Source organism: Drosophila melanogaster, chromosome X (genome assembly GCF_000001215.4).
Source record: "Drosophila melanogaster chromosome X".
Classification (NCBI taxonomy): domain Eukaryota; kingdom Metazoa; phylum Arthropoda; class Insecta; order Diptera; family Drosophilidae; genus Drosophila; species Drosophila melanogaster.
In genome coordinates, this window is record NC_004354.4 from 15,844,440 (window position 1) to 15,869,828 (window position 25,389).

The 25,389-nt window shown below is 39.5% G+C and overlaps 9 protein-coding genes across 24 annotated transcripts; 4 read left to right on the top strand and 5 right to left on the bottom strand.

The window, feature by feature from the left end:
* Window positions 1-36: 36 nt before the first annotated feature.
* Window positions 37-3,419, top strand: CG8578 (uncharacterized protein). Of its 3 annotated transcripts, none has more exons than NM_001298374.1 (7): window positions 37-92; window positions 888-1,029; window positions 1,203-1,487; window positions 1,545-1,908; window positions 1,970-2,128; window positions 2,518-2,702; window positions 2,764-3,419. In NM_001298374.1, the coding sequence occupies exons 2-7, from the start codon at window positions 943-945 to the stop codon at window positions 2,872-2,874; spliced, it is 1,191 nt and encodes a 396-aa protein (NP_001285303.1). In that variant the 5' UTR covers window positions 37-92; window positions 888-942; the 3' UTR covers window positions 2,875-3,419. The 3 variants fall into 3 exon arrangements, with proteins under 3 accessions (NP_001285303.1, NP_573082.1, NP_001285302.1); NM_132854.3 differs by having other exon boundaries at window positions 2,764-3,187; NM_001298373.1 differs by lacking the exon at window positions 37-92 and adding an exon at window positions 198-233 and having other exon boundaries at window positions 2,764-3,066.
* Window positions 3,420-4,819, bottom strand: sun (stunted). 2 transcript variants are annotated; one of them, NM_167468.3, is made up of 4 exons: window positions 4,697-4,819; window positions 4,447-4,577; window positions 3,859-3,908; window positions 3,420-3,565 (listed from the first exon to the last, which is right to left on the bottom strand). In NM_167468.3, exons 1-3 carry the CDS (start codon window positions 4,723-4,725, stop codon window positions 3,895-3,897), a joined length of 174 nt encoding a protein of 57 aa, NP_727905.1. In that variant the 5' UTR covers window positions 4,726-4,819; the 3' UTR covers window positions 3,420-3,565; window positions 3,859-3,894. The 2 variants fall into 2 exon arrangements, with proteins under 2 accessions (NP_727905.1, NP_524682.1); NM_079943.4 differs by lacking the exon at window positions 3,859-3,908.
* Window positions 4,820-5,291: 472 nt separating this feature from the next.
* On the bottom strand, window positions 5,292-8,736 carry UBL3 (Ubiquitin like 3). Of its 3 annotated transcripts, none has more exons than NM_001169292.2 (5): window positions 8,704-8,736; window positions 7,146-8,300; window positions 6,649-6,757; window positions 6,107-6,271; window positions 5,292-5,989 (listed from the first exon to the last, which is right to left on the bottom strand). In NM_001169292.2, the coding sequence occupies exons 2-5, from the start codon at window positions 7,848-7,850 to the stop codon at window positions 5,925-5,927; spliced, it is 1,044 nt and encodes a 347-aa protein (NP_001162763.1). In that variant the 5' UTR covers window positions 7,851-8,300; window positions 8,704-8,736; the 3' UTR covers window positions 5,292-5,924. The 3 variants fall into 3 exon arrangements, with proteins under 3 accessions (NP_001162763.1, NP_573083.2, NP_996453.1); NM_132855.4 differs by having other exon boundaries at window positions 8,614-8,736; NM_206730.3 differs by having other exon boundaries at window positions 5,876-5,989; window positions 8,603-8,736.
* A 245-nt stretch (window positions 8,737-8,981) lies between these two features.
* Window positions 8,982-10,531, top strand: CG15914 (uncharacterized protein). Its single transcript, NM_132856.2, has 3 exons — window positions 8,982-9,091; window positions 9,167-9,449; window positions 9,503-10,531. The coding sequence occupies exons 1-3, from the start codon at window positions 9,007-9,009 to the stop codon at window positions 10,266-10,268; spliced, it is 1,134 nt and encodes a 377-aa protein (NP_573084.1). The 5' UTR covers window positions 8,982-9,006; the 3' UTR covers window positions 10,269-10,531.
* On the bottom strand, window positions 10,393-13,384 carry Myb (Myb oncogene-like). 4 transcript variants are annotated; one of them, NM_206733.2, is made up of 3 exons: window positions 13,238-13,384; window positions 11,351-13,174; window positions 10,393-11,286 (listed from the first exon to the last, which is right to left on the bottom strand). In NM_206733.2, the coding sequence occupies exons 2-3, from the start codon at window positions 12,663-12,665 to the stop codon at window positions 10,628-10,630; spliced, it is 1,974 nt and encodes a 657-aa protein (NP_996456.1). In that variant the 5' UTR covers window positions 12,666-13,174; window positions 13,238-13,384; the 3' UTR covers window positions 10,393-10,627. The 4 variants fall into 4 exon arrangements, with proteins under 4 accessions (NP_996456.1, NP_996457.1, NP_511170.1 ...); NM_206734.2 differs by having other exon boundaries at window positions 10,418-11,286; window positions 11,351-13,106; window positions 13,278-13,384; NM_078615.4 differs by having other exon boundaries at window positions 10,418-11,286; window positions 11,351-13,106; window positions 13,202-13,384.
* Window positions 10,418-13,384, bottom strand: CG46440 (uncharacterized protein). The gene is made up of 2 exons (NM_001382157.1): window positions 11,351-13,384; window positions 10,418-11,286 (listed from the first exon to the last, which is right to left on the bottom strand). Exon 1 carries the CDS (start codon window positions 13,086-13,088, stop codon window positions 12,735-12,737), a length of 354 nt encoding a protein of 117 aa, NP_001368985.1. The 5' UTR covers window positions 13,089-13,384; the 3' UTR covers window positions 10,418-11,286; window positions 11,351-12,734.
* A 310-nt stretch (window positions 13,385-13,694) lies between these two features.
* On the bottom strand, window positions 13,695-15,048 carry AlkB. Of its 2 annotated transcripts, none has more exons than NM_001347758.1 (3): window positions 14,754-15,048; window positions 14,161-14,702; window positions 13,695-14,098 (listed from the first exon to the last, which is right to left on the bottom strand). In NM_001347758.1, exons 1-3 carry the CDS (start codon window positions 14,868-14,870, stop codon window positions 13,759-13,761), a joined length of 999 nt encoding a protein of 332 aa, NP_001334682.1. In that variant the 5' UTR covers window positions 14,871-15,048; the 3' UTR covers window positions 13,695-13,758. The 2 variants fall into 2 exon arrangements, with proteins under 2 accessions (NP_001334682.1, NP_996458.1); NM_206735.2 differs by having other exon boundaries at window positions 14,754-14,940.
* A 627-nt stretch (window positions 15,049-15,675) lies between these two features.
* Window positions 15,676-21,736, top strand: Gbeta13F (G protein beta subunit 13F). 6 transcript variants are annotated; one of them, NM_206737.2, is made up of 4 exons: window positions 15,676-15,811; window positions 16,306-16,714; window positions 16,797-17,053; window positions 17,127-21,645. In NM_206737.2, the coding sequence occupies exon 4, from the start codon at window positions 17,335-17,337 to the stop codon at window positions 18,355-18,357; it is 1,023 nt and encodes a 340-aa protein (NP_996460.1). In that variant the 5' UTR covers window positions 15,676-15,811; window positions 16,306-16,714; window positions 16,797-17,053; window positions 17,127-17,334; the 3' UTR covers window positions 18,358-21,645. The 6 variants fall into 6 exon arrangements, with proteins under 6 accessions (NP_996460.1, NP_996462.1, NP_996459.1 ...); NM_206739.2 differs by lacking the exon at window positions 16,306-16,714 and having other exon boundaries at window positions 15,676-15,883; window positions 16,785-17,053; window positions 17,127-21,736; NM_206736.2 differs by having other exon boundaries at window positions 15,676-15,883; window positions 16,701-17,053.
* Window positions 21,737-23,705: 1,969 nt separating this feature from the next.
* On the top strand, window positions 23,706-25,222 carry Gapdh2 (Glyceraldehyde 3 phosphate dehydrogenase 2). Of its 2 annotated transcripts, none has more exons than NM_080714.4 (2): window positions 23,706-23,804; window positions 23,879-25,222. In NM_080714.4, exon 2 carries the CDS (start codon window positions 23,897-23,899, stop codon window positions 24,893-24,895), a length of 999 nt encoding a protein of 332 aa, NP_542445.1. In that variant the 5' UTR covers window positions 23,706-23,804; window positions 23,879-23,896; the 3' UTR covers window positions 24,896-25,222. The 2 variants fall into 2 exon arrangements, with proteins under 2 accessions (NP_542445.1, NP_001259584.1); NM_001272655.1 differs by having other exon boundaries at window positions 23,772-23,804.
* The last annotated feature ends 167 nt before the right edge of the window (window positions 25,223-25,389 follow it).

Consider the following 25,389-nt stretch of genomic DNA (forward strand, 5'->3'; position numbering starts at 1 on the left):
ATTTTTATCGATAGATCGACTTATCGACCACCTCTATTATGATTAATTGTGATTGTTCTTTCGCTTAAGGTGTCTCTTAAAACTTTTTATGTGTATGTGTGTTTAATTAATTTATAGATTTTGTCACCTTTGTGTAAATACCTATAGTCTAGTGGGGCCGCAACCTAAACTCTTTGATGTGTGCTACACACAGTCCCCGAAAGATACGTGCGTGAAAACTTGGGAAAACAGATGTGTGTAACGCCGCTCCCATTAAAATTAAAACTGCAATGCAGACGGTTTTTTTTTGTTTTACAAATATAAATAGTGGATAAAAACATATTCACCGGGAACGACGGACGGATACATCCTATTTATAAACAGGAGATAAACTAGTTTTCTTGCATCTGTGCCACCAAATTGCCAAGTGTCGATGGGGAATTTGTAAAAGTTAAAAAAGAAAAAACCATTATGCAGCGCAATGCAAAAAAAAAGTTTACTTTATTTTCATCATCTGATACGCATTTTATCTGCATGTTCGCTTGCTTGGTGACAATGGGACTATATATTCACCGGTTTTTATATAAGTGAGTCAGCTCTGCTAGATAACAAAGTGCGTTCCGATGATAAGGTATCCATTATCATACCACACACGATCATCAATTAGGACATTCCAAAATGTTTACCAATATAGGAGGTTTCAACGAGCTGGACACCGAAAGAGCAGCACCAGAAATGCTGTCTCTGCAATTATTATATTTATTTATAAGTTAGTGGCTGAATTCAATGGACTTTTCTTTGGAATTATCGCAATATGATCCTTGTTATCACTTTCAATGGGTTCAAATCGAAACTGAATTCTTAGTGCATTCTTATAGACTTGAAACTAACAAGTTGCTTCTTTTTAGCGTGCGATCGCTTGCGATTAATATATAAAATATAGTTAAATTGAGCACAGATTCAATGGAAAGTATCAGCACCACAGGTCGGCGACGGAACAACATGCGAATCAATGCCGAAGACAATGCGCTGGATCAAATTACGAAAGAGGTGTGTATTTTACATCCCAAAACATAGCATTCAATGTAAATATTAAAATTGTTACTATCAACTGCGATTTGTACGTGCTCGGTTAACACAAGAGAATTACAGCCGCAAAGGGTCGCATAATTGAAACTCTATCAATTAGTTGATTTAAATGAAACTGATTCCCTTCTTTTCAGGCGGAAGCGCGACTTGCTGCGCGTCGACAGGCGCGCGCCGAAGCCCGCGAGATTCGCATGAGGGAGCTGGAGCGGCAGCAGAAAGAGCAGGAGATCACCGCCGACCGGGTCTTCGACATGCAAAACTCCACGGCAGTGGGCAGCGAAACTCTGTCGGCGCATCCCGTGCGCCTCGCCTACGGCGGACTGTTAAACGTGACCCGTGCATCAGCATCCCGCCGCAGCAGTGAGGACTCCGTGGAGGAGGAGGGCAGAAGTTTTCGCGACTTCAAGCACGAGCTTAAGGTGGGTGCTGACATCGCAGCCATCACTTCGATGTGATTTAAGTGGTTCTGCTTTCAGGATGTTGAGGAGCGGTTTCGCAAAGCCATGATAACGAACGCCCAGTTGGACAACGATCGCGCCTCGCAGGCCTACGAAGTCAAGCTACTGAAGGACAAATGCGAAATAATGGAAGAGTCGTATGCACAACTACAGCGCGAGTTCAAGGAGAAGATGCGTGACTGCAATGCCCTCAAACGCAACCTGGATCGCGCCAATCTCGAGCTTAAGCTAGTACAAGGGCAGTTAAACGAGCGCGACTCGTTGATCGCCGAACAGGGCCTTCTAATTGTAGCAGTTGAAAATGCCGATGGCAGCGATGCCAAGCGAGCTCTAGTGAGTGTCGAGAATGCCAAGGTGCTGGCCTCCGTGCAGGGTTCTTTAGGTGATTATCCCCCATTTGCACCTGGATGAGATCATTTAACAACAGTTCGAGTTCTTTGCAGACGTTAGACTTAAAAAGTTCAGTGACGAGAAGCAGCGGCTGCTGGCGGAGGTGCAGAAGCTTCACGAACAACTTGACGAGTATAAAAGTGATGGAATTTCCGGACGCCGCAGTCTTTCGCAAGGTTCCTTCGGCGATGAGAATGATTACGAGGCCCAACGTACGTGTACCATACTTACTTAATGCCAACTAAACTTTCAGCATGTAAAGTGCACCGCAGTGATTATCTTTTTTATAACTAGCAGCCCTTTTTGGCAGCACACAATAACTAACCGAGTCTTGCTCAAATTTGAACGATATTCAAATCGTATTATTTGTAGTTTTTATTATTTGATAACATGGCTTCAAGCAATATATATATATATATATATCATTTATATTTCCGATCGCATTGATCGGCCACATTCTCTCGCACTTTTGTGTATCTCCATATATCTTCAGTTTTTTAAAACAATAAATTGTATATAACTATTGCAGTTTGGCACTATAGGACTGCAACATATTTGTACTATATTACGAGCCCTTCCTTTTTCTTATACTATCCGACAGGGGAAACAAACAAAATCATTTCAGACCATAAATATAAGCTGCAAAAGGCGGAACAGGAAATCGCCAACCTACAGTCGAGCCTAGCGCGCTCCGAAACTCAAGTAATCCGATACAAAAGCACCGCAGAAGCTGCCGAAAAGGCGGAGGCTGAGCTGAAGCTGGAGCGCCGCAAGCTGCAACGCGAGGTGAGTGGTGGGAATGCCAAGCGAAATGAGCAGTTTATGATCTAGCTAATCCATTTCGCAGCACCGGGAACTCTTGGAGAAGTTGGAGGAAGCTGAAACGTCCAACAACCATTTGTTGAAACGCCTCGATAAGTTGAAAAACGCAAAGAGTGCCATTCTAAAGGACTTATGATCTAAGATGGGAAATGCAATCTCGCCAACCATTGAAGGATCGCACCCGATGACATAGGAAACGCAAGTACACGACATCATCAACACACAAATCAACATGCTGCAATTGAAATAGCACTTCGGTAGCAATTTAATCGGTCTTAGTGGTAGCAAATCGATAATTTTTGAAGGATAATCCAAAATACTCTACCTTAAAAATATATATATATATATATTTAAATTAAAATATAAACTAACTGGATAATAATTAACATAAATAATGTCTATATGTGTATATTTAAAGCGCAAAATATAAGTAACAATTCAATTGGTTCAGCATTATGTGTATAAAATCATTCTATACAAATATGCGTTGACAAAATTATAGCAAGAAACCTATCACTGATCCCAATTAAAAGGCTTCTGGTGAACCTGACCAATAGTTCTTTTCAAAATTACAATATTCTATTGAGTCTATATTTAAATCTTTGCTAGAAGTCCGTTTCATCGGTCGCGATCTCTAAACGGAACGCCCAAATAAATGCCACATTTAAGAACAATTAAAATCATCGTGTTTAAATAAATTACATTTATTTAATTTTATTTATTTTTCATGATTTTACAACATTGCAGCTTCGGCGGATCTTAGTTGTTGCGAATCATTCTCGAGTGGCCACTGAAAAGCATCTAGGATTCCGATTGGGTTTGACGCTCTGCGGACAGAAAAATGGCAATAATCAGCATTTGCTTTGGATAATAGTTTTTCATCACAAAGAAATAGTTAATAGTTGGTCGCTTGTAAACTTTTGGGGCGGGCAATTTTGGGATATATATATGTATATTAATATAAACATTATATTATATGTAAACACATCGCATTTGCATGCAGATCAGCTTGTAAGCGTAGTTAGAAACTTTGGGAACAAAGTTAGATACATAAACTGTCGTTGAGTTTAATGCGAACGCTGGGATAATTTGGGTTTTGTCTGCCGCGGCAGGCACTTACGCCAGTTTTTAAATTATTAATTTGACGATGGAACACCTAAGCCCTTTCATCTGAAAAATATATTCAAATATGACGCAATATGAAACATAAATTCTATTACTTTATGGAGCGTTTGTCTTGAAGGAATGGTAAGCAATTTTGCCTAATTTTGTTTCGATATTCCAATAAGTTACGAAAATTTTGAAATTAAAGTTTTAGAAATGGTTTGGATGAGTATGAACGCTTCAATGTTGATGATCAGGATTTAAACAGATTGCAAATATATATGATATATGCAATAATATACGAATATCTATAGATGGGAACAGTTTTTACACGCGATATTACGCCTGTAAATTGGCAACATTTTCGGAGTAAAGTGGGAACACGAGTGAACCGTTCATTTTTCGGTATTTTTCACATTGCCATTTCGAAACGGGGCTTTTTTCCGAAACTTTTGGGTAGAATACCGTGTGGAAACCACTTGTGGATGACTTCGAAACATTCCTAATAACACATTGATAACGGTTTCCCCTTGGATTTCGAATTATCCGGAGTTAATTTATATAATGGCTGCTATTTGGCCGTCTAAAGTATTATGATACGTACGAGCTGGCTTGCCATTTGCCCAGGGAGTGAACTTCACATGGCTCGCGTCGCGCTTGGCGGCATCCGCACGCAGTCCCGTCTTCAAGGACTCGCGCAAAATGCGAGCGGCGATGTTGGAGTATTGGATGTAGCTGCAATCGGTAATATTTGGATTAATTATGTTATGTAATCGGGCAGCAAAGGCGTTTTTATTTGCATGAGAATGCTGCCACAACACAGCTGGTGTGGCAGGCACTTATACAATGCTTACGTAATTCCGGCAGCTCTCCAGGCAGTCATTGTGATCGGTTTATTCGAAATATATTCACGCTACACAAAAAATATATAAGATATTCCCTTTCTGAATCCGGTCAGTGTGGCCAACTAGTTTTTGAGAGTTAAGTCAGAAATATACCGTCGATTGTCGCACATATACCTTAAATACTAGCTTACGCGCGTCAAGATAGCGACGACGACTGTGACTTCTGTTATTGAACATACACACTGTTAGTAACATTTGTTATCGATATCCAAACTCAAACTTTTCAATATTTAAAAATCTAATTTACTTATTTTTCTTCCTTTGGGAAAAACCCTAATAAATATGGATATGCCAAACTGTTTTATTCGAAAGAACGAAGCTTGTTACTTATTCATGCCTACACAAATAATTAAGCAGACATTGTTTAACGTGCCTTGCATAAAGCATTTCAAGAAAAATTGTTACATTAAACCATCAACTTAAAAAAAATATTCCCCAATTTTCCTTGAAATTTGTTTTTAGTTCTAGGCTAATTAATCAAATAACCACCAATGCACCCAAAATAGGATAAGCTAAGGATATATTAGATTATTTATTTATCATTGACTTTAAGTTAGACTTTACAGATAATATTTTAAAACTTAACAGAAGAAAACACTTAAGTTCTAATTAAATGTGTATATATACAGAACAAAAATTTCTTTAATATTCTTTAACGCATTAAAGAATCGATCTGACAAGTAATTGCTGATTTTATTTAGTTTTTCGGTAGACGCACACTTAAAAGCAGAACGCAATGGGAAAATTACTTATTCTTGCACATAATTAGTTTTCAATATTTTCGACATATTTGAAATAAGTGTTGTAATTACCCATTCTCTAATTAGGTTAACAAGTCCGGTTTCTAAAAGCAATTAGCATTGTATTCGTATATTACATGTTATAAATATGCAGTCTAGCAACTTTAATACAGAGTATACGCATTTTGCACATGCTCATGAATTCCTGTGTGGTATATATATAAAATATATATTGTATGTACATTAATAGTTGAAACAAAGCGCCTTGTTGATCCAGACATACATTATTATAGTTTAATAAATATACTTCTGACTGCACAAAAATGTAATTTATACATTCATATTTGTTTTTATTTCGGTTGTGGGTGTTTTTTTTTTTTTCTTTTTTCTTTTAATGCAAATTAGTTTAAATATTACGCTATTATATAATAATTTAGTTACAAAATAGAGCAATTTGTCGAACAGCATCGTCCAGAACCGCCTTTACTATTTTGTCTTTGATCTAAAAGAGGAGGAAAATTCAGTAAGATGTTTTTCGTATGCATTGCGAATTTAAATTTGAGCAGCTCTTTATAATTGAAACCATATTTCTTTTTTTTTTTTTTTTTTGAAAACCTACCTTGTGAATTGGGCTCTGGCAAATTATCACGTGGCACTAAATGCATAACAGTCGTTTTGCCTAATGGAAGTCCCAGTGCTCCTAAGGTTACATTGCAATGAAGAAAACGACCTTGATAAATTAAGCGCAAGATTTCGGCTTTCGACACAGTTTCGTGGGTCCAATCTGCAAGATATATGCACAATAATGTATTACATGGGTTTTCGCATCAAAAGTCTAACTCTAAAAGCAAAACAACTAAGAAAGAATTGATTTTAGAGGCCAACAAGCTGACAATATTTAAACAAACTTCAAAAGTCGCATTTATTTGAAATATCCAATAGATGCCATAAATATTAAATATTTCGTGGGTTGTATCCTTGTATCCTTGTGACTATGATTAAAGCGTTCTCAAAATAAATGCAGTTCACGCGAAAGGGTCAATAGCATGCCATTTAGAAGAAATATGTATATTTCACTCTATTTGTATTACGTAGCTTACATACTTAATCGTTAGTGATTAAAAATCATTCGCCGACAAACTTAACACTAAATTCACTCACCTTCTGGCCAATTATCAAATACTGTTTGTGCAATATCACCTGCGGAATCTGAAGGGCTAAAAATAAACTCTTTTGTTTTACCACTAACAAGAATGAGGCGTAGGTTAATCTGAAAAGCAAACGGATATTATTGCAATTAAATTCTTTTATATGATATAGTTTATAGTATATCGTTTTTTTATGAGAGCTCAATGAAATTAAATGTAAGTCCTGCCAAAAAGATTTAAAGCTACTCAACTAAATTGATATAAATCTGATAGCTGATTTATATATATATAAAAAAAAAACATCTTTGTAAATAAATGATTCAAAGTGCAATATGCACTCAGCTAAGAGTTGCGTAAAAGGAATCGAAGGTTGCTTCTATCTCATGTTACGTTTTACATATATGCATTTTTGCTCAGGTATTTATGCTACAAATTGTCGAAGTAACTGACGGCAACTATTCAATAGCCAGCCACCCAGTGTGCTCAATAAATGCCTAAAATAACACTTACTTTATCAGATGGTATTGTTCGGTGCATTTTCTGTGTGGTGGTGGCCAATGGGGTGGTGATATTGGCCTTGACATTGGCGCAACAATGGGTGGCGACCTCCGATGGGCTAAGGATTCCGGATCCGCAACCATCGGCGGCCAATGGGGATGAGGGTTCCGAGGAGGTCATCGTGGGCGAGAAGTTGCTCAGCTGATGATGGGGCTTTCCCTGGTAGCGCAACGATGGGGGCTTCTGGACCAGCGCGTACGACTGTCGTTGATGATGTACTGCTGCTATGGTATCGGTGCAATATGAGTACGGCAAAAAGGATTGCTGCTGCTGCTGCGACTGCTGCTGCTGATGATGATGTTGGTGTTGATGAAGCTGATGATGTTGATGGTGGCTATTGCTGGCCGAGGAGGAGCTCTTCTCCTTATCTTTCTCCCTCTCGGCGGTGGTGACCAGTGGCGATGTCGCAGACCTTATCGCCCCAAAGGAACCAGAACTGGAGGCGCTCGACGAGGATAGCGAATACGAGCGCTTGGAACTCAGGGATTTGCGCTTTTGTTGCTGTCCTGCTGCTGCTGCGATTGCGATGGTGCTGCTTTTATCCTGCTGTTGCTGCTGTTGTGGCTTCTGTTGCTGTTGCTGCTGCTGATGCTGATACTGTTGCTGAATTGCACTTGCTGTGGTTGTTGGCTTCTCAATCGAAGATGTTACCGACATGGCGAGAGGGTTGCAGTTCGTATTTGTATTTTGTGTCTTCAAGTGATTCAGTAATTCACTGACTTAACTGCCCATCCGAATTCGAAATGGGCAAGTTTCCAGGTCGCATGTAATCAGCACAATCAATTGCCAATGCCATTTTGCTATTTCCATGGAACATTGAGCATTTTTCGTTGGCGATACCCACCAGGATTTGATGTAACTCGATTCGATTATTCGCTGGCTGCACTACAATCGTACATAATAGAATACGACTACATAGCTCGGTTGAAATACACTTGAATTTTAATTGGATTGCGTTCAAATGGCTTTTCCAATGAATCCGATTGTTTTGCTTCTTTTTTTCTCAATGTTTTCTTCATATATCTGCGCACTAATCAGTGTGCACATGCATATATATATATATATATATATATATATGCGAATGTGTTTATGCCCAAATTGTAGACACTAAAATAAGGTAAAAACAGCAAGGATTATGAATGCGTACACTCGACAGTACGGATATTACATCAATGCTATTGGTCTGCTATGGTAAACTTATTGAATTTTTCTCAATTTTATATCAATGCCTTTGTACACACACATACGCATATGCATATATGCATATGTACGTATGTATGTGCTTGTGTAGTTGGTATTGGATAAAAAAAAAGCACTTTCGCGTTTGATTTTTTTTTCCCGTGCGCTAAGTTTTCAGCTTCGATTGTTGGCATAATCAGCAGTCAGAAAAGATTTTATCTACAATATACCTATGATTCACTTTGGTTTGCTTTTCAACATTTATCTTGGTCCGAGATGACACAATTTTTAATTTTCCTATAACGACACGATGGTAAATACTTATACATACTCAATTTTTGCATTTACAAAATCGGTGTGACCAGCGTGCGAGTGACGTGAACAGCCAATTCGAGGCGTTCTCCACTGGTCGGTATATTTTCGCATTGCACAGGTTGTGCATTCAAACAGCTGATAAAAACAACACCCTTCATTGTTTATTTTAAACCAATTGGGGTAATTTAATTAGCCTAATTATGTTAAATAAATGTTTTATAAATTGTGTAGTGATCAATTCAAAAATAAACAACATTTAAAATAATTAATATATTTGGTAATTGTCACTCACTCTGGTCACACACCAAGACCGTCTATCATGTCGTGCGCAAAGCCGCATATTTTGATTATTGAACCGTTTTACGGGGGCAGTCACAAACAGCTGATCGGCGCACTGATCGAGGGTACACATATATACATACTTAGAATATTACAACTAGACATACAAACTTCACTCCAACTTATCATCCAATTTGTAGGTCTCAACCATGGCGACAGCGAGATATTCAGCCTTCCCGCCAAGAAATGGCACTGGCGAGCACGCACCTCTGCCCTCCACTTCGCCCAGCTGATTCCGCGCGATCACGCATTCCGGGTGCTTTTCGCCAGCTCCGTGCTCAGCCTGGCCGAGCTGATTGGTCTGCGTCCGGATCTGGCCGCTTGCCGGAAGATCGTCTACTTCCACGAGAACCAGCTGATCTATCCGGTGCGCGAGGTGAAGCAGCGCGATTGTCAATACGGTTTCAATGAGATACTCTCCTGGTAGGTGACCATCCTGTATACCCAACTTGCATCCATAACCCATCCATTTTCAGTCTTGCCGCAGACATGGTGCTCTTCAATTCCCAATTCAACTGCAACTCGTTTTTGGATAATGTTCAGCCCTTTCTGAATATGCAGCCAGACTTTAAAATCAAGCATATTCGCGAGCAAATCGAGAAGAAATGCCAAGTGCTGTACTTTCCCGTCAATTTCGAACGGTTTCCCATTCGGAAGGAGTGCGTAAAGGGGGAGACTGCTGAGGATCTGGATGAGAAGTGCATCCATCTTATTTGGCCACATCGCTGGGAGCACGATAAGAATCCCAAACTACTGGTGGATACGCTCTGTCAGCTCCATGAGCGACAAGTGGACTTCAAGGTGACTATTTGTGGCGAGAGTTACCAGGAGATACCGGAGGAATTCGAGCATATACAGGAGAAACTGGGCAGCAAGCTGGTGAACTTTGGCCATCTGGAGCGTGAAGAGTACTTGAAGACCCTGCTGACTGGGGACATTGTGATATCAACTGCCGACCATGAGTTTTTTGGAGTAGCAATGCTGGAGGCCGCTTTCTGCGGCTGTTATCCCATTGCGCCCAACAAATTGGTCTACCCGGAAATCTACCCAAAGGAAAACCTCTACAACACCTCCAATGCGCTGACGAAGAAGCTCTACAACTTTTGTAGAATGCCGAGGGTCTTTCGCAAGCAGCGCGATCAATTCTTTGAGAACTTTAATTTCGATCGTTTTTCGGCGAAAGAACTAGTGCCAAAATATCTGGACATATTCAATAAACATATTGCAGACGAACAAAGTTAGAAATCGAAGGTTTGGCAAATGTCTATCAAAATATTCTCTGTAATATAATAGATATATTTTTGAATAAATATATCTCTCTTCTGTAACCTACAAAGCCAAAAAAAAACGATATATATATGTAAGTCCTTTGTGTTAAAACACGCTTCATTCACTTTAAGCATTTATTTATTTATGAAATATCCGAAAAAAATGGGATACAATTTAAGGTGGATGTAACCAATAATGCCATAAATGTAGCACAATAAATTCTATTTCGAAAACACAATTTGGATGAAAATTTGGGGATTCATATCTACAATATTATAAAGATGATGCGTATAGAATTTTGTTTGTAATACCTGAATATAGCCACATAGAATTTAGAGCGAACCAAAGCGGTCGAACGAATTCACCAAACACTTTTGTTTCTCGAAGTTCAGGGAGCGCGAAATACAGGACAGATTTTTGAGGCACGCATAAGCCTGCTCCTCCATAAACATTTGATCTCTGGACTTGCCACAAGCGACGCGTGCCCACTTGGGATCAATGACATGATCGTAGGTCAAGCCACCGCGGTACTTGTTAATTCTGCGATTATGGAATGGTCGATTCTCCTTTCTGCCCTCGTCGAACGGCAGGTCCTGTTCGCTGCACAGCGTGTCCTTCAAAATATCGCCCGGCGATGTGAGAAACTTGCTGGGCGTCTCGGTTTCGAAGGGTTGAATCCTCTTGGCGGAGCCAGCGTTGTATGGATGATTGGAGCTCCAAGTTGAGAGCAATGACTTCCTGGCACGTTTCATATGCGGCGGCGACTGAGCATTGTATTCGGTGCTTAGCGTTGAGTTCTGATCGGCGGCGCCCATCATTTTGGAATTGTTTGCGGTCAGCGAGTTGCTCAGATGCTCTTCATGGATGATTTCGGCCAGATCCTCCACCAGACTGGATGGGCTGGAGGGCTCGTATCGACGACCGTCCCTCTTCTTGCCGATGGCAGCAAGTGCCTTTTTGAAGGGCGTTGGTGTTCGTGGTCCAAGTTGACCTACAAATAACGATGATTGTGTGTATTCAAGATGCATTTGAAGCCAACAGTGGCTTGTACTTACTCTTGTGTGGAGTTTCTATCGACGATGTCTCCATTTCCTTTTTGATCTCCATTCCAACGCGATTATAGACCTTGGTTACCGGCGTGCTAGCCCGCAGATCCATATCTTCAAAGGTGGTCAGGCAAGGCGACTTGAGGAAGTGACTCGGTGAAAAGGGTAGCGACTTAATGGGCGATATGACGGGCGAACTCGGTGGTCGCGACCTGGCGTTTCCGGCGGCTTCTTCCTGGTTGAATGTCTCACTTGATGAACATCCTGCCTGATGGTGAGTTTCGGGAATGTGTTTGCGTGTACGCTTCAATATGATCGGTGTTTGGCGCGGCATGGTCAACTTAATGAGATGCTGCATACTGAGGTGTGCCAGATTGGATCCCTTTTGATGATCGTCTTGTGATTCCTGTGCCAGATCACCACCTTTCACGGCAGTAACCGAAGCGCCATCGGCGTTTTCGGATTTATTAACTGCCTCACCACCAGATTCCTTGTTATGTTGCATATTATTCATACACTTGCTGATGCCACCGGACTTGATCAGCGTGATGAGATGGGTTCGCGAACTCTTCAAATCGCTACCAGATGCATTAACCGATCTGCGTTCGACGTCATATTTGCGACGCATTGTTGAATTCCAATGGTTTTTAATGGCGTTATCGGTGCGTCCGGGCAGACGTTTGGCAATCTTTGCCCACTGGTTGCCCAGCTCCAAGTGAGCCTGGTAGATAATCTCGTCCTCCTTTTCGGTCCAGGCCGTTTTCTTGATATTCGGATTGAGGTGGTTGTGCCATCTCTCGCGGCACTGTTTCCCAATTCGTCCGTTCAGATATCGTGCAATTAGTGTCCATTTCTTGGGCCCGAAGTTGCGCACCAGCTTAATAACCATGTCGTCCTCGTCCCGCGTCCACGGGCCCTTGATTAGCTCCGGATTGAGGACTTTGGCCCAACGCTGCTGCACTTGCTGTTCCAGGCGATCCTTGAAATGCGGTCCGATAATCTCCCAGTTCTCACCGTGCGTCTCCACCAGCTGCTTGAGCAACACATCCTCGGACTTGGACCAGCGTTTGCCGAATCCATAGTTCGGATGCACTGCACCGATGCTAGTTTTACCGCTTTTGTTCTGTCCCTTTTGCCCCGTCGTCTTGGAGTCCTGTAGTTCGGGCGAGTCCAGTGGATAGCCCGAATCGGCATTGCTGTTCTGTTGTGAATCCTTGTCGCAAACTTGGGTATCCTCGTTCTCCGAGTACTCGGACTCCTCCGAATCCGAATTGCTGCCGTAATTCATCAGCTCCTCGCCGTTTTCAGTGCTCGCACTTGCCATCTTAAGATCAACTTTATAGGTATATATATATGAATAATGGCGCTCTTTGTATATATGTGTATGGGTTCTTTAACGCTGCTTGCGGGGCGAACAAAAGTGATAGATCTCCGGCTCTGACTTGTTCCCACGCTGGAAACGATGAACGTCGCGTTTGCAGTACAAGCACTTGGGCAAATGATCCAGAATATGCGGATGGTAGAATATGTAGTGCGAGCAAATGTCGCTGTACGAGTTACACTTGAATTGATTTCCGCACGTCAGGCAGTCGACCAGTTCACGTTGATGATCGCTGCGCAATATTGGGTGCGTCGCATCGCTCTCGGTCCGCCCAAAATCGAATAGTTTTGTTTGCTGCTCCTCGAGGCGATTTTGGTTTGGATTCGTGTTCTTTGTTACTTGAAGATTACAGATATTTGTGGACATACTCATTCAGGCAGCGAACTAAAAAGCAGATGCAAGTTTTACGATATTACGTTTATGCCAAACATTTTGATGCTCTATATTTAGCACTGAGGAAAACGGGGGAAAAAAATTACCACTCGCACATTTGTCTTCATCTAAAGTGGTGCTACCGTTATTTCAAATTCAAACTGCTGGGCTATGGGTACACACTTTGGTGTTTTTGATCAGTTCATTCACGTTTTCACACTGGAATTTTACGGCGTCGCATCTTATTATATTAAATGTAGTACTTAGTGTGACCGTTACACGAGCACTAGCGTTGTAATTCAAAACGATTAAAATCTATCGATAAATAATCACTACGGTAATCGGCACGTTTCCACTAGAAGTCAATATCTTGTACGATAGCTGGGATAGTATCGATATTTAGCTATCAACTTCTTGGAAATATTGTTAAAAAGTTGCCATCGGATAAAATAATTTTGTCAGAATTGCCAAATTTAGTTGTCAGTAGCATTTATAGGGACTGAAAAATATATTTATAAAACTATTAACTTCACCTATACATTTAAGATATTTCCATTGAACGCATCACTTCAACGTTAATTGCTATGTTTCTTTAGTTTTCAATTGAAATGCAGTTTTTTATTTTGTAAAATACTATAAAATTAAAAATTTTTCCAAGGAGGGGTTAAAGCTTAACATCTCCTGGATTTAAAACTTGACGTATATTAATATTAATACGTGAATCGTCCATATATCTCGAAAAAGGCTCCCAAAATTGAGGGTTGCCAACATCATGAAATAAATCTTTATCAATTGTACGCGTTTTAATATCTGCATTATCGACATCTTCAATTATCAGTGATAAAGTCGCGGAAGCCTGAGTTTTGATGATACGAGGAACTGCGTGATAGCATAGACGCGATTCTCCGGACATTATCATAACGTCCCCGGATTGAAGGTAGATAGCGGTTGGCTTTTCTTCTAAAGATCTTCCACCAATTAGAAATATTGCAGTCTGACCAAAACTGTAAGCATAAAATTAAAAAAAAATTAGCTGCACGGATATGTTTAATCCGTGATATATTACCTAAAAGAAAACAAAGGGGCCGATTTGTTTGGTTCAGAGTGATCTGTGTGACCCGATAACGTACTACCAACTGGATAGTAATTTACAATTGCGGCTTCTGGCTTAAAATCCGCGTATCCCAACGCTTGCGCAAACAATCCGCATAGACTGCTCAAATCTTCGGGAAACGGCGACTGCATCTCCTCATCATAGATCTTCGTGTCCCAGTTGTGATGATATCCAAATGTCGTCCAACGCATCGCGGATTTTATACGTTGGAACTCAACGCCATCGCTGCACAGATTAAGCTGTTTCCACCAGTCCGACCTGACGGATTCATCGAAGAGCCTTTCATTTAAATTGACTATATTTGGCGTTCGCGGAAAATCCCGCAGACATCGGGCGCTCCAATAACGCCGGCCTCGTTCCGAGAATGGATTCCGAATCACAATAATGCCGGGATGGTTAGTTAATGTATAGGTTCGCCAATCTTTTGGCGATTTAACGCCTGGCATTGTCTGTAGGCTTTCTACATTGCTGATACTTAATCGTTGAACAATATTCTGAGGGGAATGTAGAAATCATAATTCAATTGCAACGGATCGAGTACTTACATTATCACTCTTTTCTTGATCATTCCCCTTGACTACACAATCATCGATCTTAACAACTTCCGTTAAATCAGGACTGGTACTTTTGCACTTGTACTGCTTAAAAACTAGCTTGAACATGCTTCATAAACAATAAGTACAATATAAACAATAAGTTAATATAAACGATAGCAATAGTGTGACTGCGTTTGGAGAAATCTTAAATGCTTTTGAGCACGTTTAGAAATCAGACATGTGGTGGAAATACTATGGGATAGATATAAAAATTAAAAATGAATGCAATTCATAAGAGACATTGCCGAAAAAGCTCGAATGTCCTTTTCATGGAAAAAATTTTAAGCCTTTTTTCATGAGGTGATTCATTTGTGATTAATCTTATCGATATAAAGTTATCGATATATGAACGGGACTTTTAACTATTTTGAAATATTTTTGTTGTTTTGAGACCGATTTTTTCATTGTTTACGTTTTTGCAGTGATCGTTTTCATTATTTCGGTCGAAGATACGTCTTAAGGGTTGCACAGGAAAAAATCAAGTGGGAACATTACACTTCAGAGCGATAATAGATCTTTATTTTTTATATTTTTATGAATTAATATTAAAAAAGGAGTTGAAATAAGAAAATGGTATATTTATATGACATATTTATATATTTATATATGTTGTAGTTATTTTACTTTCATGTGAGGGGGCGTGCTTAATACTATATTCGGTTCAAAAGAAAGGGGTACCACATTGTTTATATAAAATAAAATATGTTTTTAAAATATAACGTCTTTTGACAAATAAACTTTGAATAAATAAAGACAAGTTGGTATATTTGCCGGCTCTCTCCGTCCGCAGTGTGAACAGCCTGGCTGCCGAATATGTATCAATGCTATCGATATCCGCATACATCGATACTGCTTCCTTGCACCCTTAATTTGTTTCTAGGTGTTGGCTGCCAATTGTAGAGTGCAAATGAAAAGTTACAGATTGGTGGCTTCGTTAACAAAATTTTCAGTTATTTGTGTAGTTGAAGACGGGAATTTGTTTTGCGTATAAAAAGTTAACACTGCGTGTAAGTAACGTATTGTCGTCATCAACAAACTGTCCAGTGAATGAAAATTGAAAGAAAAATTACTGATCTATGGTAATGTGTGTGTATGTGCTAAAAGGAAAAAAAAATTTTTCATACTCGCTGAACGACGAGTGATGAAAATGCAGTCTCGATAGTTTTGCGCCTACATATATGTATGACTATTGCACAGATTTGGTTGTTTTTTTTTTCTAAACGATTGCCAGTCGGCATGGAAAATTAAATGAAATGAGCTCCATATATTTTGTGCCTGTGCCAGTGCCTTCCCAACGAAAAATGTTCAACGTTTAAAATTGATTATTTTTTTTTTATCTATTTCCCTCCTGCTCTTTGTCATGTGTACGCTTACGCGGTTGCTGCGCGTGCGAATGGGACACCGATTGCCGCGACTGTTTTTGTCTCACCGCCCGCTTTCGGGAACTTCTGACCTGCTTTCGCTGCCGCGCTTTCAATTGCGCACGGCTCGCATCCACTAGTCGTGCTCCTTGCTCCAATCGAAAGGGCCACTTGCGCCGCGGTGGTGGTGCAAAACTTGCAATTTTGGTGTACAAAAAAAGCAAAAGGAATATATCCCATATATCCTACCCATCTATCGGAAGAACGGAATTCGAAATCCAGCACATAAAAAGCATAAATCACATCAAAAAATTCGCATTTTCTCTGGTCCTTAGCACCAGATCGCTTTTTATGCATCCAATTCGGTTTCCTCTTTTTTTTTAGTATACCATCCCATCCGCGAGATAACATTCTGTATTAAACAAAACGCCCAACATCCTAATTACAAATCAGACGGGACGGAAAATCGAAAAAACTATAGGAACCTCTCTCTCCCCCCCCACTAACGTAGTTTATGTGTATTTAACAAGCGAAGAACTTTCTGCAGAGGTCTGAAATACACCAATCGCACATACCAAACAAAAAGTAATAAAAAAGAAATAATTGAAAAACCAAATAGTTAAATTGGCAGAGCAAACACAGGACGACGACTATGAACTAAAGTCAGAAATTAATGGACATCGTACCGAGAATATAATCCGTGAATAGTACTATACGATAAAACAGAAAAAGAAAAAAAGTCAACTAAAAAGCAAAAAACCAACTCTTGCAGAACACAGTTCATGATTTATCCATACTAGAAGTGCACAAAATAAACGCCGTATGCAAGCGTGATCATCCAAGGCTCATTATCCGACTAAGCTACTGGCCAGCTTAAAAAAAGTAAGCGTAAGTACACCCACAACTGACCATATAACTAGGTTAATGAACGCCTCCATTTACTACTTCCCCATATGTATAGCACCATCTAACAAGAGCGAATCGAATCGAATCGACTTGGACGACCGACCGACCGACCGCACAAAGAAGGATCTATCTGGAAAGCCGGCTAGCCGATTCCCGCATCCGATTCCGAATACGAATACGTATCCGTATCCGAATCCGAATTTGAAACCGAATCCTCAACCAAATCATCCCATAAGGACGCCGCTGTCTTCAACGATCACAAGATGAATGAACTAGACAGTCTCAGGCAGGAAGCCGAGTCCCTAAAGAACGCCATTCGGGATGCCCGGAAGGCGGCCTGCGACACATCACTGTTGCAAGCGGCCACCTCGCTGGAACCCATCGGCCGCATACAGATGCGCACCCGTCGTACATTACGCGGCCATTTGGCGAAAATCTACGCCATGCATTGGGGCAACGATTCAAGGAATCTCGTATCAGCCTCACAGGACGGCAAACTGATCGTTTGGGACTCGCATACCACGAACAAAGTCCATGCCATTCCACTGCGATCCTCGTGGGTGATGACCTGTGCGTACGCCCCATCCGGTAGCTATGTGGCCTGCGGTGGCCTCGACAACATGTGTTCAATTTACAACCTAAAGACGCGCGAGGGCAACGTCCGGGTGTCCCGTGAGCTGCCCGGCCATGGTGGCTATCTATCGTGCTGCCGCTTCCTGGACGACAATCAGATCGTGACCAGCTCCGGTGATATGTCGTGCGGATTGTGGGATATCGAGACGGGACTGCAGGTAACCTCGTTTTTGGGCCACACCGGCGATGTGATGGCCCTCTCACTGGCGCCCCAATGCAAAACGTTCGTATCCGGCGCCTGCGATGCGTCCGCCAAGCTATGGGACATCCGGGAGGGTGTCTGTAAACAAACCTTCCCCGGCCACGAATCCGATATCAATGCGGTCACATTTTTCCCGAATGGTCAGGCATTCGCCACCGGTTCGGACGACGCAACCTGTCGATTGTTCGATATCCGTGCCGATCAGGAGTTGGCCATGTATTCGCACGACAACATCATATGCGGCATCACATCGGTGGCATTCTCGAAGAGCGGACGTCTGTTATTAGCGGGCTACGATGATTTCAACTGCAATGTATGGGACACGATGAAGGCAGAACGGTCTGGCATACTCGCTGGCCACGACAACCGTGTATCCTGTTTGGGTGTCACCGAGAACGGCATGGCGGTGGCAACAGGATCGTGGGACTCCTTCTTGCGTGTATGGAACTAAAAATAAAACAGAAACAGAAACAGCAGCATAAGCAGAAACAGAAACAAAACAAAACAAAAAACAGAGAAAACCAAACAAACAAAGAACAACAAAAAAAGAGGAAAAAGAAAAAGAACTTGAAAATGCATTAAAGGGTGGGGTGGGGTGTCAGGTCAACGGTTGCGCAGTCTGCGGATAGTGTTTCACCCATCATCTACATTGTGATCTAATGTATATGATTCGGTGTTACCGTCTCTGTGGTAAATATTAAATGAGTGCCGGACGTTTTGAATATGTGGGCGCAGCTAGTTGACTAGAACGTAGACCACAACAACAAAGAACTTTATATACAACATTATTTATATTGCTATATACTTATTAACTAAAATTATACAAAAAAACAAAATAAAACCAAAAAAAAAAACAACAAAAAACCGAAAAAAAAAACCGCAGACATACGCAGCAACATACAAATAGACATACACACGCATACAAGAATATTATTAGTGTAAATGGAAAATTGAGAAAAGAAAAAATGAAAAACCAAGAACAAGCGATCAAGAAGAAACCAAAACGATAAAGAAATTGATGGAGTAACGATGGGCCCGCTGATAGTCAGAAGAGTAAGAGTCAGTTGTTTAGTCAGAATTCCGGTTACAGCTACAGTTTAAAGCGTACGTAAATTAAACTTAGTTCAAATCGCATTTCAGCGGTGAGTGCGTGCAGCTGAGAGCACAAGGCTGCCAGCCCCTGGACTCCTGGCATCCCGATCCTGGTCCTGATCCCGCATCGGAACCCGCATCCGTGTCCCAGGAGCCGCAGGAGTGGTGCTGGCCAGTCAGTCAGTTAATCAGTGAGTCAGTCGTTTGCACTTTGTAAAAGAAAATGAAGATGGTATCATTGTAATCATGTATGTCAACAAGTAAATACATATTCTTTTGCGTATAATACATAAAACTTCAGAATGTGTGGATGTGGATGATCCTGATGCAAGGTGGGGATGGTGGAGAAGTCAAATAAAGTTAAAGCATTTAAAAAAAATAAAATAAAAAAAGAATCACGGCAAACCTAAACGTAAAGCAAAACAAAAGAAAACAAAAATGAGAAAGAAAAGAAGATGAAGATGGAGGAAACCAAACAAGAAACAAAAACAAAAATTGCGTAATAAACTTTATAAATCAAGTAATGAAAACAAAACAAAACAAAAAAAAAGTAAAGAAAACACTATAACAAATTTTTGTCTTATTATGTTTAAGTCCCTAATTTATATACAAACAAAAATAAGAATGATTTAAATAACATATATGTAAACTATGCATTAGTGAAAAAGTGGAAAACTATTTATATATAATATGATGGCCATATAAGCTATAACAATAAATTGAAAAACACCTTTAAATCTTATAATACATTTATAAATGTTTAACAAAATCTTAACAAATACATTCATAGAATTGCGGCAGTAAGGGCATTAAAGCATTAAAGCATCATGGAAATAATTTGAGCATTCACCTCAACTCAACTCACCTCACCTCACCTCACTAATCTAACTCTAATTGCATACTGTTGAATTTTGTTCATTTTATTCTTATCCTAAATTCCTATGAGGTTTTACATATATGGCTTATATAAGGTTTGAAAATGCAGCAAACGAAACGAAACGAAGCGAAACGATTGTAGAATGCAAACAAAAACTAAAGCTTATATTGTGAAAATACTGATATTGTCTTGCTGTCTTACGAATATACCGAATCATCAAGTTCTTATCTATTTTTATTATGTTCTTTTTAATTAATTTTAAGTGGTAATAGGAAATTCGCGGATACCCATCCCAAACCGATACCAATACCAATACCGATTCCAGCATTCTGAAATCAAAGATCTGAAATCTGATCCTAGCAATACCAAAATTCATTGAAAACTGTAATAAACTGATTGGTTTATTGACCTTCTTGAAGTATTCTTTAACGTTATAGTATCTTGGTCCGATAGGTAAATGGTAAATTGTGATTTAAAGTGAATAGTTTTTCAAGCAACGAGAATTAGCCTAAATCTAAATCTAAACCTAAACCGCAAACAAAAAACAAATCCAAACCGAATCCAGAATCCAGAAAACCAAAAACCCAGACGAATCAAAAAATCGAAATGAAAACATTTCAAATGGACAGAATTATTGTGTATTTCTAACGACTTTCGATGCTTGATTGATTATATTGAACCGAATATATTCCTATGTATATGTGTAACTACTATTGGTAAGCTTACAACAGCTGCAGTTATTTGGGCTCTGCTTTTTCGCCATAGATGGACTTACTTAATTTTAGTACATTCTGGACATTCTGGACGGCCATTTCAAAACTAATGCTGTTTCAAAACTATGAATAAATTATGAAAAGAAACCTTTGTAACATTTAAATAATAAAATATAATACGAATACGATAATCCTATTGTTTAACTTAAACAAGGAGCAATTAACGTGTTGATCAACCGCTCTATTTTGCGATTATTAAAAATGCGCCAAAGTAAGTCCATCTAAGGTTAATAATACATAATGCATAATACAAAATACATACATAATTGCATAATTACGAACGCACTTTACGAATTGTCAGGAATTTTGTACTCCAGCAGTAAGTTTAATTAAACTATTTTTCTATCACAGCCCAAAACGGAACAAAGTAACGTGTTATTTCTTTTTTAATCATTTTTTTTTTGTTAAGAGTACTTTGTTATTAGAACGCGCATCCCTCAAGTATGTTAATATCAGAACCCTTCTCTATGTATGTGTGTTTCCGTGCAAATTTAATTACGTATACGTTATGTTTATATATATGTATGTATATGCCACGCGATCATATATATGCGCACATATATGCGCGTAATTTGATTTGTAATTTAATTACTGTTTTATTTGCCGACGACAAATCGGCAAATTCGATGAAATTATTTATTTGTAATTAGTTATTAACAATAATTGAGAAGAAAACAAAAAATGGAAACAGAAAATGCTGTCAAGAAAAAGAAATTGAAAATTTAAATAAAATAAAACATGGTCATGTAATAAACATACATACAAACATACATATTTAAATGAAAAAACTGAAGATTACTAACATTAATTTATAATTTGTGTCATAGCCGTCAACTCAGCGTTATATCTAGAATAAATAATAAAGAAAATTGTGTTAAGCAAATGCTACATACATATATCATTTAATGTACGTGTGCACATATGTACATGCCGAAAACATTAATTAAGAGTTTGGTCTGTCAGGATTAACGGGTTAATAAAACTGGCATGCTAATAGTCATACATTTATATGCAATCAAATTAAATTTTTTTTCAATCAAACCACCCGCTCATTTTCTATCAACTTTAGCCTGCCACATTGTAGTCGCAATTAGTTTGCAGTTCGGGGATTCATAACGAAACTATTGCCGAATGTGGTACTAATATGATATCTTTTATATAAAAGCTTGATATATTAAAATGAACTTGATATGCAAACAATCGGTATTAATTGTAGTTAATTTCCAACAGTCATAATTGTGATATCTTTGACCAGATCCAGAGATATATCTTCTGATATAGTACGCATAGAAAGGCGAACTATCCTTCTTTATATAGAGAAATAAACATAGATAGCCTACTTCAGCTCGTGACGTCAAGAAGCTTCTATCTGTAATGGGGTTTCTAGGTTAGGAAGTCATCCTGGGATGTTAGCATAAAAGGCAATAACCCCACAAACTCGAAGGACAGTAAGACTTCCACAACATTGGCAGGTGTTTTATTCACTTTCAGGGATACTTTTCTAATCGGATCCTTTTTTTCGGTAATGTATAAATCTAGAAGTCATCTTTCAATGGATCTTAATGGTAAGATGTAAGCATTGTTTTTGACTTTGCTGCAATAATTTAGCACCAAGCTGAAATACATTTATCGTTTCAACAATATAAAGATGAGAGGTTAAAAAACAAGTGAAATGTTTGCTTATCAGTAAAACCGATGACTCACTGAAAAGGAACGAACTTTTTTGCCCAGCCCAAGTATTAATAAATAAACATGACGCACTAAAATATTTAATACTTATTCGAGAAATAATTTATAAAATGTAAAAGATAAGGCAACAGAAATGTTGAGTTCTTGTCAAATTGCATATTTCAACATTTTAATGTTGGCGCGCTTATTTGAATTTTCACTGCTATGTTCATAATTAAGGGTTGCACTGAAAACAAATCGATAAATATATAAAAAGAATGAAAAGAATAAAAAGAATGTTAAATGATTACAATATCGATTATTCAGTTTGGGGAAGGAGAAATGATTAATTTGCAGATACCTTTTTTTTTACTACAAATGATTGTATGAATAAAATACTCCCAAATTAATTGATTTTGATTATATATCGTTCGTATACATATGTTTTAATATTTATATAAACGGGATCTGCTGATTTTAAGAACATATGTATATACATGTTTATATATAATAAAAAAAGGTAAATGAATTCTGCGTGACTCAAAAGGTCACATTCACTTAGTTTTCATCATAAAGTTATACAATTTCGTTGTTATGGGTACATGGAATTTTGTGACTAACACTATTTATTACCATTAGCGTTTAAAATTCATGAAATTTGGATGCCTACTTGAGCTGTCAGGTGTTTTTCATTTTAACAATGGGATGACAACAGCACAATTGCTTAAATGAAATCATCAAAACGGATAATTTAATTACTTAGACAATTATTTCATCTAATATTGTAGTTATGCATAGAAGATATATACATATTTACATGTATATGTATCTTTGTACATATGTACATGTATTGTACAGATTAATGTCACGTACCGGCGAAACTTCAATTTGCTCAGAATATGACCTCTAAATTTTAATATTAATGAAATTGATGAATATGTATTTATGTGGGGATGTTAGGATTTTTCCATTTGCATTTACTTATGTACATATTTATGTACAATATAACCAATTGATGTTCATCAGACGTGCTCATATATGTGTATGTTTCGTGTGCCTATATATGCACGTATGTAATTGCCGGCAACTAAGCTCACAAGAAAGCTCAACTTCCGTCAACAAAATTGAGCAGGTGAAATGGCCATAAAAATATCCCAATAAACATTTGTCCGTATAAATTAAAAAATCCATATACTTTATAGGTCACTTTAACTGTCTAAGATCAGAAGTTTTTAAAGTTAAGCGTATCTTATGTACATATCTACTTATTATATTCATATAATGATGCTTGCAAAAAGTCTATTGGGTAGCATTGAGCTTTCACGTTACTGAGAGCAAAAGCTCTTTTTTATTGCGGTAGCCGCTCTCGAGCTTGACATGCACGTCCTTCATCTGACTTTGAACAATTTTTCGCCCGAGTTTTCGCCCATAGAAAGCGCTCAAAATTTCTCAGCCATCACAGTCGATTCCTTGCAAGCAAGCCGATAGGTAGTGTTTCCCTCAATTCCGCGGAAAACTTTCCAAGTACTAACTGCTTTACATATACATACATTACTTTCCAGATAAACAAAAAGTTAACCATGTCGAAGATTGGTATCAATGGATTTGGTCGCATCGGCCGCTTGGTTCTCCGCGCCGCCATTGATAAGGGCGCCAACGTTGTGGCCGTCAACGATCCCTTCATCGATGTGAACTACATGGTCTACCTGTTCAAGTTCGATTCGACCCACGGACGTTTTAAGGGCACCGTTGCCGCCGAGGGCGGTTTCCTGGTGGTCAACGGCCAGAAGATCACCGTCTTCAGCGAACGCGACCCGGCCAACATCAACTGGGCCAGCGCTGGTGCCGAATACATCGTGGAGTCCACTGGCGTGTTCACCACCATCGACAAGGCATCCACTCACTTGAAGGGCGGTGCCAAGAAGGTTATCATCTCGGCCCCATCCGCCGATGCTCCCATGTTCGTTTGCGGCGTCAACTTGGATGCCTACAAGCCCGACATGAAGGTGGTCTCCAACGCATCGTGCACCACCAACTGCTTGGCTCCTCTGGCCAAGGTGATCAACGACAACTTCGAGATCGTCGAGGGTCTGATGACCACCGTTCATGCCACCACCGCTACCCAGAAGACCGTCGATGGACCTTCCGGCAAGTTGTGGCGTGATGGACGTGGCGCTGCCCAGAACATCATTCCAGCTTCCACTGGAGCTGCCAAGGCCGTGGGCAAGGTTATCCCCGCCCTCAACGGTAAGCTCACCGGAATGGCATTCCGTGTGCCCACTCCCAACGTTTCCGTGGTCGATTTGACCGTGCGCTTGGGCAAGGGTGCGTCCTATGATGAAATTAAGGCCAAGGTTCAGGAGGCCGCCAACGGACCCCTGAAGGGTATCCTGGGATACACCGATGAGGAGGTCGTTTCTACCGATTTCCTCAGCGACACCCACTCGTCGGTGTTCGATGCCAAGGCTGGCATTTCGCTAAACGACAAGTTCGTGAAGCTGATCTCTTGGTACGACAACGAGTTTGGCTACTCCAACCGCGTCATCGACCTGATCAAGTACATGCAGAGCAAGGATTAAATGTGGAACACCAAGAACACTACCCACCCACACTCTACGTAAAAGTTAAAGATTAGGGCGCGGTAGAATGGGGTGAGACACTTCAGAAACGGCCTGAAAATGGCATCACATAACTTATATATATATTGCTCCCCGGTGGAGCATCACCTACATACATATGCGCTATGCTCTGAAATGCTACTGTTTTCGCTCTTCAATTACCAGCCACATTGGAAAATTATTAATATAATACATCCATTATACACATAAATATGTTTACTGTTGTTGAATAAAGTTTCACTCTGTGTGTAGTTTTAAAAATGCCGACTCATAAGCATTTAAATATTTATTTTTGCCTTTTTATTTGGTATAAACCGTTGAAATACCTAAAATAGTATGAGTATTACTTTAAATTGTTTTTTTCATTTGCTATATTTGGAAGTAATATATATATAACAGAAATGTGTCGATATTTTTTTTAAGTCGATTGGTTTTTGAATGATTACATAACTTGT